A 14,200-nucleotide genomic window follows, 5' to 3' on the forward strand; every position below is an offset into this window, starting at 1 on the left:
ATGAATGCTTTTAACATACCCAGCACGATAGGAGGGTTTGAAACGTCATTTTGCAGGTAACCACGCAGGTCCCAGCCTACCCCGGTGTGCCTCCCGGCGCCCTGCGGTTTAAGCTCCGTTTCCGGCGTCGTTTGCAAACGCCACAGAACAGCCACCAGGGGGCTCCCGCTGCCGCCCGCGCCCTCAGTCAGGGAGCGGTGCCCCGGGAGCAGCAGCCGGGTCAGGAACGCGCTCGGAACCAAAGCGCTCGGAACCAAAGCGCTCGCCCCGCCGGTCGGGCTGCGTTCCCAGCGCACCCAGGGGCGGGGCCTGGCCGGCCGGCCGGACGCGCGGGGTCAGCGTGAGCGGCGGGGCCCGGCGGCGGGCGGCGAGGCCAGTGGCGGGCTGCCGGACCATGCTGAGCGCAGGCAGGCTCGGCTCGGTGCTGCGGGGGACACGCGCCCCGCCGTCGTCCACGGCCGCCCGTAGGTGCCTGCGCGTGTCGGGGTCGCGGCCGGCGGCCGACGAGAGCGAGAGGCCCGGAGAGCCGCCCCACGCCTTCGACCCGGCGCTGCTGGCGTTCCTGGTGTGCCCGCTCTCCAAGAAGCCGCTCCGGTGAGGTTCGCCCGCGGCGGGGAGAGGGCAGGTGGCCCGCGCGGCCGCTCAGCCCCTGGGGAGCCTTGAGGTCCGTCCGGGTACTCACCGCTGCCATGTTGGGGTCCCGCCAGCTCCCACGCTCCTCCCCCGGCGGCGGGAGGAGGAGGCCGTAGGGGAGCCGAGCCCCCGGCCTCCCAAACCTCACCGCCCACCCGCATCGAAGCGTGTATGGGTTCGCCTTGGGCGGTGCGTTAGGACCCCCGACGGCCTTTCACCAAAGCCGGCGCCCGGGCCGCACCGCACAGCGGGAAGCGGAAGGTCTGGGCCGGGACCCCGAGTGACCCTAACCCAGCCAGGGCTGTGAAGTTGTGGGTTCAGGGCGAGGCCGAGGCCCTGCGGTGGTTTCTCAGCCCAGATGATGCAGAAAAGGTAGTGGCCTCCGGGTCCGAAGGGTGCCGGCTGCGTGTGCTGCCCTTTGACCTTCAGTTCGGGGTCACCTGGCGTTTGTAGAGGCCGCCTCAGCCTTGAACTGAGGAGTCCTCGGGGGGGGCAAACCGCTCTCCAGGTCCAGGCTGCTAGAACGAAATATCAATGAAGTATGGGAGCAACCATACTTGGGTAAAGATTGCTGTTTAATATTTTAACCTTGCTGTTTTGGGTTCTGTACTCATTTAAAAGTGACTTTGATTTTCTGAACTGATGTATGCTATCCCAATACTCCATTGATGATGGTTTGAATATCCCATGGATTGTGATCTCACTGGTCATCGAAGCACATTCTTCTGGGACCCAAGACAGATCAATTATCCTAAATTACCTCAGTAGCTACAGATAGTGTATTCCTGTTGACTCAATGATCCCAGAATCTGGACAGCACTATTATTCTAAATTGTCCAGGTGGTCCGTCCCAGATAATGTGTTTTCTGTTGATTCAGTGATTCCTAGATACTTTAGACAACTAACTTGCTCAGTTTCACTTCTGTAAAATCGCGAAACAGGTTCTTCATTCCAGACCCAAAGACGTAATCGGTACTTTTGTGATATTCTGCCAATATAAGCCAGGCGTGGTAAGCTGTTCGGGGCTGCGAGGTCTGGAGCGCTTTTGCTCCCTCGTATGCCGCCGGCCTTTAGTAAATGACTCCGTAATTCGACTTTTTTTGAGGCGTCCTTTGTAAGATGGGGGTTACATCACAACATTGACAACACGAGCATTGCAGATTGAATCTACTAACCACCACTGTGTTATGAGTGGTACCACGCTTGGGTGGTAGATTGATAGTAATTTTAATTTTCTTCTTTTTGCATTTTCCTTTCTACATTTTTTTTCCCCCCATAAAGGAACATATTAAATTTTCTTAACCATTGAAATTAGCACTTGATCTACCTTCTTGCTAATTGTGGGACTAGCTCACTACAGATGGGCTGTTTTCCAGTTTTCTCATTTCTGCCCTTTTATCTTTCTCAAACTTTTAATGTGTTTGATTTTTCAGTGGTTTCCTTTTAATGGATCAGTTAGTTTGCTCTCATGGATTCTAAAACGAGGAAGTTGAATTTTCCTCTAGTGTCCTTCCAGTAGTAAAGGAACTGGGATGGTTTTGGGGGTGACCAGAGTGATGAAGGAAGAGTTGAATGGAAAGGGGAGAGCTTTTCTGACTGGTATTTTTTCTTTTTTCTTTTAATGCAGACATTGAAAATAAAGTGAAAAAGAAAATATTCGAGAAACTGACTAAAGTAGGAACAATTAGAGATTAATTTTCTAAAGGAAATGATTCCGTTGGCTATTACTGCTTTTAGAATTAAAAAGAGTTTAATTCTGCCTTTCTGGGATTAGCTCTGTGTCAAGAATTGGATAAATGGTGTTATTTCTTGAACTTCAAGCTCTTCTATTTTGTTTTTCACAATTCATTTTTTTCTTTTCCCCCCTCAGATATGAAGCATCGACAAATGAATTGATTAATGAAGAGTTGGGAATAGCCTATCCAATTGTTGATGGGATCCCTAATATGATACCACAGGCAGCTAGGATGATGACACCTCAAAATAAGAAGCAAGAAGATGTGGAGCAGCACTAGATCATAATTACAAACAACACATACAACCAGATTTTTTAATACATCTACCCTTTAAAAGTCAGGGTGGCAGGTAATAAGTGGCAGAGGAGAATGTTTCTGTCTCTTCCTACGCTGACTGTCCTCATTCCATTGATCTCCTTAGCAGGACTGTTCTACTCGGCCTCCGTGGACGAAAACTTCCCACAGGGCTGCACTAGCACCGCCAGCCTGTGCTTTTACAGCCTACTCCTGCCCATTACCATACCCGTGTATGTGTTCTTCCACCTGTGGACTTGGATGGGCATTAAGCTCTTCAGGCATAACTAATGCACCCAGAGCCAAGATGGTATATGTGTTAATGATAAGTCTTGAGTGTCTAGCTCAACTGCATGAAAATACTGGAAACCCACTTAATTTTCAGGAAAGAGGCTTTACCTTGCTTCTGTCGGAGGCTGAGGACTACGGGAGGCTTACACTGCAGAAGCTTCTTTGAGTATACTTTGGTTCTGCCCTTGTTTTTTGAAGGTTCTAATTGATAACTGCTGTGTCAGAAGAAACATTTCGACACTGTCTTATTGGAAATTAACAATCCCAGCCATCACCTAATAACTTATTTCTTATCCCTTCATCTAAATATTAATAATTTGAAATTCTATGTTTGTTTGAGATTCAAAATCTTTGATAAAGTCACATGTTCTACAGATAACTGAAATAATTCCAAAGGAGCTATGTTGGAGTGTTATAGAGAAATGCCTTTGAACTAGTGTGATATAAAACTAATAAAATTGAAACTTCATATACTTGCAAAAATTTTGAGTTAGTAAAATTACCTTCATTTCTTTGGCATCAAATAGTTACATTAGTAAATAATAAAATGACACTTTTCCATGAAACATTTACAGTTTTGTTTTTGGTCATAAGAGAGTGGTTCTAAGGGAGGGAACATCTAAAAATCTACATTTTAAAGTGTAGGCTATTTTTAGAGAAGTAGTTAATACCCAAATAGAATAGTTTCCCAGGAAAGTATTTACTTTTAGGGGTAGAAGGGGGTGTTAGAAGCCTTGCAAATAGCTGATTGTGTCCTATTGAGGTGAGAACTATGTTTTGAGCCACATTTCAGTTTATTTTCCTGCCTTAGGAGACATTTAGCATGAGTAAGGGCATGAGCATTTGGCATAATAGTTCCTGATTTTCCAGAACTTTCGACAAGACTGATGGAGGTTAATATTTTACTAGTTTCCATAAAGAAACCTAAGAATTAAATATACTAATCTTAATTTATTTTTACTAGAATATTAAAGTACTTTAACAGAAGCTTTAGACATTATTATTTTTTTAAAATATATTTTATTGATTTTTTTACAGAGAGGAAGAGAAAGGGATAGAGAGCCAGAAACATTGATTAGCTGCCTCTTGCACACCCCCCACTGGGGATGTGCCCGCAACCAAGGCACATGCCCTTGACCGGAATCGAACCTGGGACCCTTCAGTCCGCAGGCCAACGCTCTGTCCACTGAGCCAAACCGGTTTCGGCTAGACATTTTTTATGGAAAGAAAATTAAAATGAGGTTATATGTATTTTATATTAAATTCAGAACAAATCACATTTTAAAAACTTATGGCAACCTACAAATAACCTAGAAAACTACAGAGGTTCCCATCATTTCCTGAAGTTACTTTTTAGTTTACCCTAAATCTCCCTGTGGTCAGTGTAAATGAAACAGTTTTGTTGACTAAATAAGCACTGTGTCCTGCAGTCTGTTTCAGCTTTTACAAGTTCAGCATTTTATTATTTTAGAGGAAATTTGCAAGTATACCCCTGGGGAAGTTCAGTATTAACACCATCTTCTCACTAATAGAATTCTTGAGCAATAAACTGTACATTAGATAGTTTTAAGCAAATTACAGATAATCTTTAATCTTATAACCTAAGGCAGTGGTTGGTAAACTCATTAGTCAACAGAGCCAAATATCAACAGTACAACAATTGAAATTTCTTTTGAGAGGCAAATTTTTTAAACTTAAACTATATAGGTAGGTACATTGTTATTAACTTAATTAGGGTACTCCTAAGCTGGCCTTTGCTAAAAACTCAAGGGCCAAAGAGCCGCAGTTTGCCAACCACTGACTAGGGTAACAGCAATAATTGGGCTGAAATTGAAACCATCTGGCAATGTGGCTTTAGTCTAGCTTGTTAATCACTCTACAGTGTTTATTTTGTGCAAACTCATCCTTCCTATTTATAAGAAAAACAGGAATCTAAATTCTTCGATTCAAATTCTTATTCAAAGCTGATGCCCTTTTATTATTTTCCTAAAGTAGCTTCTATTTTACCACTTGTAGCACTTACCTTTGTACTGTAATTGCCATTTTCTGTCTCCTGTCTAGACAGTAAGCCTGAAAGAGTGAACGCATGGCTATGACAAGCCTTATAATTTTAGGCAAATTAACATCTCTGAACTTCATTTTTAGGACTAGAAATCCTTCTGCTTTTAAACATTTGTGAGGAACAAATTAAATTACCTGTGAAAGCACTTTGTAAAGAGCCAAGCAATACTGACTACTGGAATGGCAGGCAGCACAAGGAACTCTGCAAACCAGTTCCCCAGTGAAACAACCTACCTGGTAAAATTTAAACAAAACAACCATGTAAAGTCTCTGGAAATTGTTCTAAGGGCATACAGCCAAATGAGAACCAAGAAAATCTAAAATTCTACAGCAGAGTTTGTGGCATTTAAACCACCACTCACATCTTCCGCCTCCTCTCAGCTCGGAGTGATGGACACTCCAGGAGGGTGCAGCCAAGGACGCAGGGCTCCCTCTTCCATTTCCTTGTTGAGGGTTATGTATCTTCTCAGGAGGAGCAGGCCACCAGCAGAGTAAAGGAAATATGTACACTAATAAAAGAGTAAGATGCAAATTGACTGTACCTTCACAACGCCCACCAGCCAATCAGGAGTGAGTGTGCAAATTAACCCAACAAAGATGGTGGGTTAATTTGCATATGTAGGCGTTGAGCGGCTGGGGGCAGGGTGGGCCGCAGGCATTCCGCCCCACCCCTGGCTGCTCCGGGCAGCGTGGGAAGGCGGAAAGGTGGCTCTGGCTGGAGCAAAGGCAGTGCTGGCATCCAGGGGAAGGCCCATTCTTGCACAAATCTTCGTGCATCGGGCCTCTAGTGTGATTATAAAAGTGTAAATGCATATTTCCTCTTTTCTGAACTGATCTGCAGAGCAACTATATGAAACAATATGTATACAATTGGGGTCTATTATATTGCCATTAGCACAAAGGAAATGGATGGGAGCAAAGCTGTACTGGAGTAAGAAAATGCCACCAGATGGTTAATTTGAATTCACAGAACAAATGGAGAACCAGAAAAGGTACATAAGGGGATTGATATAAAAATGATGCCAATATGTACTTGTTCTTTTCTCAGTTTGAGACATTAATGAAAGTCATAAAGTACTGTTGGGCTATAACATGTAGATGAACTATGCATGATAGCACAAAAGGGGGGAAGAACTATAATGTTTCTGTTATTTCACTGGCACTCTTAATAGATCGGAAGTTTTAAAAATTTCTCAGGCTCATATACTACTGGTGAGAATATAAAGTGCTACCGTTTCTTTGGAAAACAGTTGATAGTACCTCAAAAAGTTAAACAGCTATGATATGGCCTAGAATTCCTCTCCTAGGTATATACATACTCAAGGTAAATTGAAAATGTGTCTACACGAAAACTTGTGCACAAATGTTCACAGCAGCATTATTCATAAGAGCCCAAAACAAGCAAAATGTCCATGTGATGGATAAAATGGTGCATGAATACAAATATTTGGCAAAACCCAGGAATGACGTATTGATGCATGCTACAACATGGATGAACCTTAAAACATGCTAATTCAGTTATAGAAAAATCACATTAACTTCATTTACATGAAATGTGCATGATAGGTAAATCTACAGAAAACAAAGTAGATTAGTGGTTGCATAGGGCTGGGGGTGTAGAGTACAGGGTCTCTCTCTGGGGAGATGAAATGTTCTACAATTGTGGCATAATTCTGTGAATATACTAAATACACTGAGTTGTAAACTGCATTTAGCTGAATTACATATCAATAAAGCTGTTATCCTTCCCCCCTGCCAAAAAAGCACTATCTACTAGTAAATGTCCAGTATAAGGCACAGCACAGCGTTTCCAAATTACTTGCTGGAGGTCAAATGCTGATTAGAGGCATGGCCAAAAGTGGAATGTAGGTCTTAAGGCTTCTAAATTTTGTCCACCACGATGTGCGACTTCTGACCCTTTCAGACACAACACCCAATGTTGAAAATCCAGCTTTTTCAGGGATCTCCCAAGTTCCTCACTAGCAAATCATCCTGGCTTCCAACCATTAATGGGACTTCTTCAGTAGCTTCCCATTACATAGCTCATGCCACACACACATTGACCTCACCACCTCCACTTAAGCACTGTAAACCCACCATGAGAAATACTGTCTTATTTCATTGATTGTGACTCGTCCCCAATAATTAACTGGCTTCAAAATGATAGACCTCTTGATTCCTTGGAGCCTTTTAACAAGATTTTCCTTAGTGTTCCTATTTGCCATCACTGACAGGGATCATCTTTAATCACCTCAAAAATAAGATCCTATCAGCTTTTTAAAAAATACTTGCTTTTTAAATTTTAATTTATTTACTTGATTTCAGAGAGGAAGGGAGAGACGGAAACATCACTGATGAGAGAGAATCATTGACCTGCTGCCTCCTGCACGCCCCCTACTGTGGATCAAGCCCGCAACCAGGGCATGTGCCCTTGACTAGAATCAAACCCAGGACCCTTCAGTCTGCAGGCTGACACTCTATCCACTTAGCCAAACCAGCTAGGGCCCTATCAGCTTTCTAAGTGACAAATTCCCACTCGGAGGGCTCAAAAAAGGACCTGTCATGACCTACTCTCCCTCTTCATTTTCTCCCAATCCTGCAAAATGGGCTTTTAAAGAAGTCTCTCTGAACTTCAGACTCTGCATCTGTAAGATGAAAAGGATGATACCCACTTCCAGACCTGGCAGAAGTTTTAAATGAGGTAGAGAATATGAAATTACTTAGCCAAGAAACAGTAGTTTCTCACTACTATGTGTACTACTAGTTGTGGGGAGAAAGGCCTGGCCTCTTTACAAGTATTGTCCCTTTTAGTGAGATGACATTGGAATTGCTATTTCCCGCATATGCCACTAGGTGGCACTTTTGGCTAACTGATGGAACCACTGACAACTAAGCACCTGGGGAATGCTAAGTGGCCATATTCCACTATCCATCCTTCATTTTCAAGGCATCTACTAGATAGCAATGATAGCTGAAGTGAATCCCAAGGAACAAGTGGAGATAACTCAGAGGTGGAGGTGGAATTGAACACAGCAGTTGAAAGATACAGGTGGGATGAGAACAGGGTCCCAGCCAGAAGAAAAAGCGTGTGTGAAAACACAGGAGCTTGGCCCATTCAGGCAAAGGAGTTACAAATAAGTAGAATGGAGTAGGCTATGTATGCAAGGCTGTGGTGGGAGGCAGGGCTGGAGCTTACAGGAAGGATCTGGGAGCTGGGCTTTATTGACCAACTTTTTAATTTGTGCAGTTGATAAATATTATGGCTCTTCTTTCCAGGAAAAAAACAACAAAAAAACACATTCAAAATGACAGAGGGTTTGCATGTTATGGACTCCTTGTGGTAGCAAGTGTTCAAATGTGCTTCCCAGTACAGTAGCTACCAGTCACAGGCAGTTGTTAGGCACTCACATGGCTAGTGTGACTGAGGAACTGAATTTAAAATTTTAGTTTTAGTTAAATAACCACATACTGAAGAGAAGAGCTCTAAACTGTTTTTCCCACTACCACCAACCAACCTTATCTACAGCAAGGGTCTACCTTATTGCACAGTGCACATATGGGAGATCTCTAGCCCCACAGAATGTTCTACTGTAGCGTGTTGGTCTAGATACAAGACCAGTTGGGAGGCGACTGTTGCAGTGATGGGACAGGAGATGATGCAAGCCTGAACTACGGCACTGACAGTGGGGTTAGAGAGATTTAGAACAAGACTGGTCAGGACAAGACCGATGATTGAATGTGGGGGATGAAAAACAGGCTTCTACCTGGAGATATTGGTGGCACCACAAACTGGAATACAGGAAAAACGGTAATTTCCTCCTTGAAGATGCTGAGATGAAGGAGCCAAGGGGCATGCAGGTAGAGACACAGACTACATAGAAAAATGGCTGTGGTCCTGGAATAGATCATCAGTTCCTGTAGGTCAGAGAGACAGATGAGTAGCATCAGCATGAAAATAATAACGGAAGCCATGAGGAGGATCAGCAGTACATGGAGAGTGAGAGAACAGAAATGCACCATCATTTTAGGTCAGGGGAGTGTAAGAGAAAGAGGTAAAGGAGATGGGAAAGAAGCCGAGAAGAAGAAAGCCACAGTCTAGCAGTTCATGACAGTTTTGAGGAGAAAGTAGATGACAGTTTCAAATGCAATAGATACAAGATGGAAATGGGCAAGTTTCCACCAAAACTTGCAACAGGGAAATCATCTGTGATTTATTACAGCAGTTCGAGTGGGAGAAGCACAACTTCAGCCCTGGACAACCCACCCAGATGTTTACGAGAGAAAAATAAACGTCTGCCTTACTTAATGCACGTTGTTTTGGGGTTGCCTTGTTTAACAGCCTAATCTATATCATCCTATATAATAAAAGCCTAGTATGCAAATCGAACGGTGGAACTACTGGTTTGGCGGGGGGCAGGGGTGGGGCCGGCAAGCAGGTGGTGCCAGACCAGCCAAGGCGGGTGCCAGTGGGCAGAGGAAGGGCACAGAGACCAGGGGGCAGTGGCGGAGGGGCAATCTGGGGCGGGGCCAGCCGTTTGCCAGCTGGTGCTATCTCCCAATTGGCCTGCCAGTTACCTCCTGCACAGGGAGGCCACTGGCTGCGGCGACGGGGAGATGTGGGGTGGGGCTGGCCACTCGCCAGTCAGTTGGACACCCCCTGAGGGCTCCTGGACTGCAAGAGGGTGCAGGCTAGGCTGAGGGACCCCTGAGCGCACGAATTTTCTTTGCACCAGGCCTCTAGTAACTAACAGATCTTACATGCAAAAATAGATTATAAAATAAATAGGTAAACATATTGAATAATCAGCAAGGCTTTTATGTTAGTAAATTTTTGAGTTCATTTTATTTTTGAAAATGTTTCCAAAAAAGGAGTAAACAGTATGAGGTAGGGTCAGCCAAATCCTCTGTTGCTGTTGATGGCTACTTGAAGCGCTTCTTCCACTCTTTCCATTGTAGAATACTTAGGGAGGTAGAGGAGACTAAGACAGGTAAGTGCTCTTATGGGATCTTTTTCATCCACATTTTCAGGACAGCAAAATGTTATTTTCATGCTCTTTAAACCTTTTACTTGCATTCTGTCAGTTCCTGTAAGAAACACTAAAATGCAGAATGAAATTGAGCGATCTGCTTCACAAATCAACATTTATCAAGAGAAAATACTTTTATTTTAAACACTAGGGGCCCGGTGCACAAAATTCATGCACATTAAAAGGGAATTAATTAGAAATTTTTAAAAAATATTACTATTTGTCCTTTATAATAGAAGTGTCAGAGATGAAAGAAAATTAGCAAAATGTATATGAAAATCTCCCTCCTGTCAGAGTCTGGGGCTCACCACGGGACCCAGAATCAAGTCCCTGCCCACCCGCATGTGCCTTGGAATAGCAGGAGACCCAGACCTGGCCAGCCCCACCCCCGTCAAGCCACTTCGGGTGGGGGGCACAGCCTCAGGTCCCCCAGCCAGGCGCTGGGCAGGGGGAGGGTGCAGCCTCAGGTCCCCCATCAAGCCCTGTCAGGTGGGGAGGTGCAGGCTCAGGTCCCCTGTCAAGCCCCCTGGTGGGGGATGCAGCCTCAGGTCCTCCAGCCAGGCGCCGGGGCAGGGGGTGTGGTCTGAGGTCCCCCGGCCTGGCGCCAGGGCGGGGAGGCACAGCCTGAGGTCCCCCGTCAAGCCCTGCCGGGTGAGGGGCGCAGCCTGAGGTCCCTTGCCCAGGCCAGGCGCTGTGCAGCCTCAGGTCCCTGCTGTTTGGTCATTACGTGATGGTGTCTCGACTAATTTGCATATTATCCTATTATTAGATAGATTTACTGATGGCCCATGTGCAAAGTCCTACATTAGACAGCACTGGGGGTCATATTAGAACTAAGTCTGACACACAGTCACTACCCTCAGTGACTGGTGGGAATATTAGATTCTTGTGCAAAAAAAGACAAAAACAAGAAATAAAAGGGTGTAAGACAGCCAAACAGGGTGTCACAGAAATAAGGGCTGCTCAGTGTAAATGCTATGGGGTTCAGAGCAGGAAGAGAGAACCAGACTAGGGTGACTAGGGAAGACTTCTGAATGTTTGGAATTACCCTGGACCTTTAAGGAGGGAAAGGTTTAGAGAGGCAAAGGAGGTGGGTGGCGGTTCAAGGCAGGGCACGGAGTTTCAGAGAAAGCCTGGAAGTGAGAGGGTGCAAGGAACTGCAGGGCCTGGGTAAGTGAGTGATGACACAACTGCAGGAAGAGGCTCACTATTTAGCTTGAAGGAAAAAAAATTTAAAGCAACAGTGTTGGAAGCCGCCCATTGTCCTCACTAGCAGAGAGGTGTGGACAAGGAACCCGGAAGGCTGGTCAACCTTGAAGCTCTGAAAGGTCAGAGCCAACCACCCACTGTCTAGTTGAGACAATGGTAGCTAAAGCAACTTCCACCTGTTAGTCTTATGTAAATGCTTGCTGATGGGCTATTATTGGAATTGCCTGCCTAAAGGCTATGGGTGTATCCCATAGTCTTAATAAAAGGGATAGCAAGGCCAGAGCGGGGTGGAGTCCTTCCCCTTGAGTTGGGCTCCCGCCTGGTCCCCAATATTTCCAAATTAATATTTTCTAGTCTCTTTCATTTGTGTGCGGCCTCCTCCAGAGCCCGAACCCTGAACCTGAACCCTGAACCACGCGGGACGTGAAAGGGGATCACTACACAACAGGTGGGGTTGAAAACACAGGAAAAAAGATCTCTATTAACATTAATTTTTTGATGTTGTGACAACGTGACATAGAGGACATTCAACTGGACTAGGAGTGGCTCTTCCACTCCTAGTTGCAAATGGTGCCCAAGACAAACAAAATGTTCTTATTCCATAAAAAAAGAACATAGGATTATAAATGTGTTCCTGATCCAACACTTACCAAGAAACTTCTTCTTTTCCTCCAAAGTCAATTTGTGTAAAGCCTTCCAAAACATCACTATGGTGGGATGTGAATCGTCATATCCTTGTTCATAACGTGCATTCTGGAGAAAAATGCAAAGAAAAACAGTATTCAGGAATAGGAAAGAAATTTAAATTCAAGCCACTTGGCCTTTACGATATACCTTTTCAAATGTTTCCCAGTCGTAATCTGTATTTCCAATAATCATATCCTTTAGTTCTTCAGGATGGAAAAATTCAATAATGTCCTTGTCACACACTTTGTAAAATCCTCTTTGAAATTCTTCATAAACTGCCTTTACAGAGACGTTGAAGATGTAATCGACATACTTAGAAACATAGTCTGCCCTTTAATGAAACAAAAATGATTTCAGCTTACTGCAATCCTCTGAAAAAAATGGGAGGAGGGGCGGGAAAGAGGTGGCTAAAGATAAGAGCTAGACCGCTTAGCAACTGAGTGGATGGAGTGTTACAGGCATTTTTTCATATATTATCTAATTTAATCACAAAATTCTGAGGCACATTTTTATAACATTTTAGCAAAGAGGAAACTGAGATACAGTGAAGTCACGTCATTTTTCGGGGTCACACAGTTAAGAGAATTGACATAGATGAGAATAGAATGAGTTTGGAAGAATTAAACCTGACCTGCTCACAGTCATGTCTGGGAAATGGGCTTGGGAAATGGGGGAAATCTCCTTTTTATACTTTTCTGTATTATCTGAATTTGTCATAGGAGTAATTATTTGAGCTTAACACAAATAAGGGATTTATACTTCTAGCTATAATGGAGTAGCTTATAAGCAAATGCTTGCAATAAGAACTACAAAAAAGGCAAGCAATATAAAAAAAACACATGTAGTTCCAGGCTTCCAAATCGGAGACAAGACTGGAGAGACCTCCGGACTAAGAGAGAAGGGAAGCTCGCTGAGGAGAGCCCAGCATTTTACTTGTAGTTTTTCCCTCCCTCTGGCACATGTGCCAATTCTGTCGGGCTAAAGGGCTGAGCAAAAAGTAGTTGTTAAGAGGCAGAAAACCTTATTATATCTATCCATCAACAATCCTATGGGTAAATGGGGATATATTCATAAAATAGACTATATAGAGCTAGATATGTTCTATTTCTTGATCCGTGCTCTGATAGTGTGTGCAATTTTCTGTATGTTATACTGCAATCGAAGATTTTTTAAACAAAGATTAAAAATTAAAGAAAAATATTTGCCTTAGGGCAGAATGCTCACTAGGACCAACTATCAAGGGAACATTCTATAATCCCACACTGTGTTCCTTTAAATCCCATAAGGTGTTGGGAAGTGAAGATACCACAGTGGCATCTATCTATCTGTATATATAAAACACTAATATGCAAATAAACCAAACGGTGGAACAACCGAACAACCAGTCGCTATGACGTGCGCTGACCACCAGGGGAAGTCAGCGGGTGCGAGCGGTGGCTAATGGCCCTGATTGCCCCTCAGGGCTTCTCCACCTCCCCCTGCTCCTGAGGGGTGATCAGGGCAGCCACCGCCACTTGCACCTGCTGCTGGCGCTGGCCCCAAGTGCTCTGCACTGTCAGCGCGTGGGAGCAGTGGCAGTGAGAGCAGAGCTGCTGGCAGACAGGGGACTGGTGGCTGCGGCGGGAGGGGCTGGGCGGGGGCGTGGAGGATGGGCCGAGACCTGCCCCTGTGCGCATGCACTGGGCCACTAGTCCAATAATATTAACAAATACTCTGTGCCTGCTATGGACCAGGAACTAGTGTAGACTAGTTGAGGTACTGGATGTATAGTGGTGAGCAAGAAAGACTGAGTCCTTGCCATCATGTAGCTCACCATAGTGAGGGAAACACTGGTAAGGAAATAAGCAAATAAAGTCTAAAGGTAGGTAAAGTGTGACATGAAAAGAAAAGGTAAAGCAGGGTCAGGGGATAGAGAGAGAGGTTGGTGGTATGGTGCTAGATAGGAGGATAAGGGAAGGCCTCTATGAGAAAGCCATTTTCTTCCCTACCAGAATATACACTCCATACAGACACACAACACACAGCAACTCTCCACCTTATTAAAAATTCATTGGGAATGAAAAGTTATATAGCTACAATAAATTTTAGGAGCCCAGTGAAATAAACAGTGTATAAACAAAACAAACATTTCACTTTTTTTGTACCTACTTGTTAGTCTGGTTGACAATTACAGAACTTCCATTAGGAATTAAGTCTACATCAGTTTTGTCCCAATTCACCTGTAACCACAAATAAACTCAGATAGCATCTCCAAAATAATCG

General features: G+C 44.3%; 3 protein-coding genes across 3 annotated transcripts in view; 2 read left to right on the top strand and 1 right to left on the bottom strand.

Annotated features, from left to right (window-relative positions):
- Positions 1-296: 296 nt before the first annotated feature.
- On the top strand, positions 297-2,648 carry PYURF (PIGY upstream open reading frame; the record flags this gene model as incomplete). Its single annotated transcript, XM_079773866.1, has 2 exons — positions 297-594; positions 2,504-2,648. Exons 1-2 carry the CDS (start codon positions 395-397, stop codon positions 2,646-2,648), a joined length of 345 nt encoding a protein of 114 aa, XP_079629992.1. The 5' UTR covers positions 297-394.
- A 90-nt stretch (positions 2,649-2,738) lies between these two features.
- Positions 2,739-3,800, top strand: PIGY (phosphatidylinositol glycan anchor biosynthesis class Y; the record flags this gene model as incomplete). Its single annotated transcript, XM_079773880.1, has 1 exon — positions 2,739-3,800. One exon carries the CDS (start codon positions 2,739-2,741, stop codon positions 2,952-2,954), a length of 216 nt encoding a protein of 71 aa, XP_079630006.1. The 3' UTR covers positions 2,955-3,800.
- Positions 3,801-9,844: 6,044 nt separating this feature from the next.
- Positions 9,845-14,200, bottom strand: part of HERC5 (HECT and RLD domain containing E3 ubiquitin protein ligase 5) — a 45,605-nt gene continuing 41,249 nt past the window's right edge. Inside the window, exons 20-23 of the mRNA XM_079783817.1 lie at positions 14,087-14,157; positions 12,086-12,269; positions 11,902-12,004; positions 9,845-10,112 (exon numbers count right to left, since the gene is read on the bottom strand). Of these exons, the coding sequence (XP_079639943.1) occupies positions 9,907-10,112; positions 11,902-12,004; positions 12,086-12,269; positions 14,087-14,157 (564 nt within the window). The 3' untranslated portion in view covers positions 9,845-9,906. The remainder of the gene's footprint in view (positions 10,113-11,901; positions 12,005-12,085; positions 12,270-14,086; positions 14,158-14,200) is intronic.

This window comes from Cnephaeus nilssonii, assembly GCF_951640355.1.
Source record: "Cnephaeus nilssonii genome assembly, chromosome: 1".
In the NCBI taxonomy this organism is placed as follows: Eukaryota; Metazoa; Chordata; class Mammalia; order Chiroptera; family Vespertilionidae; genus Cnephaeus; species Cnephaeus nilssonii.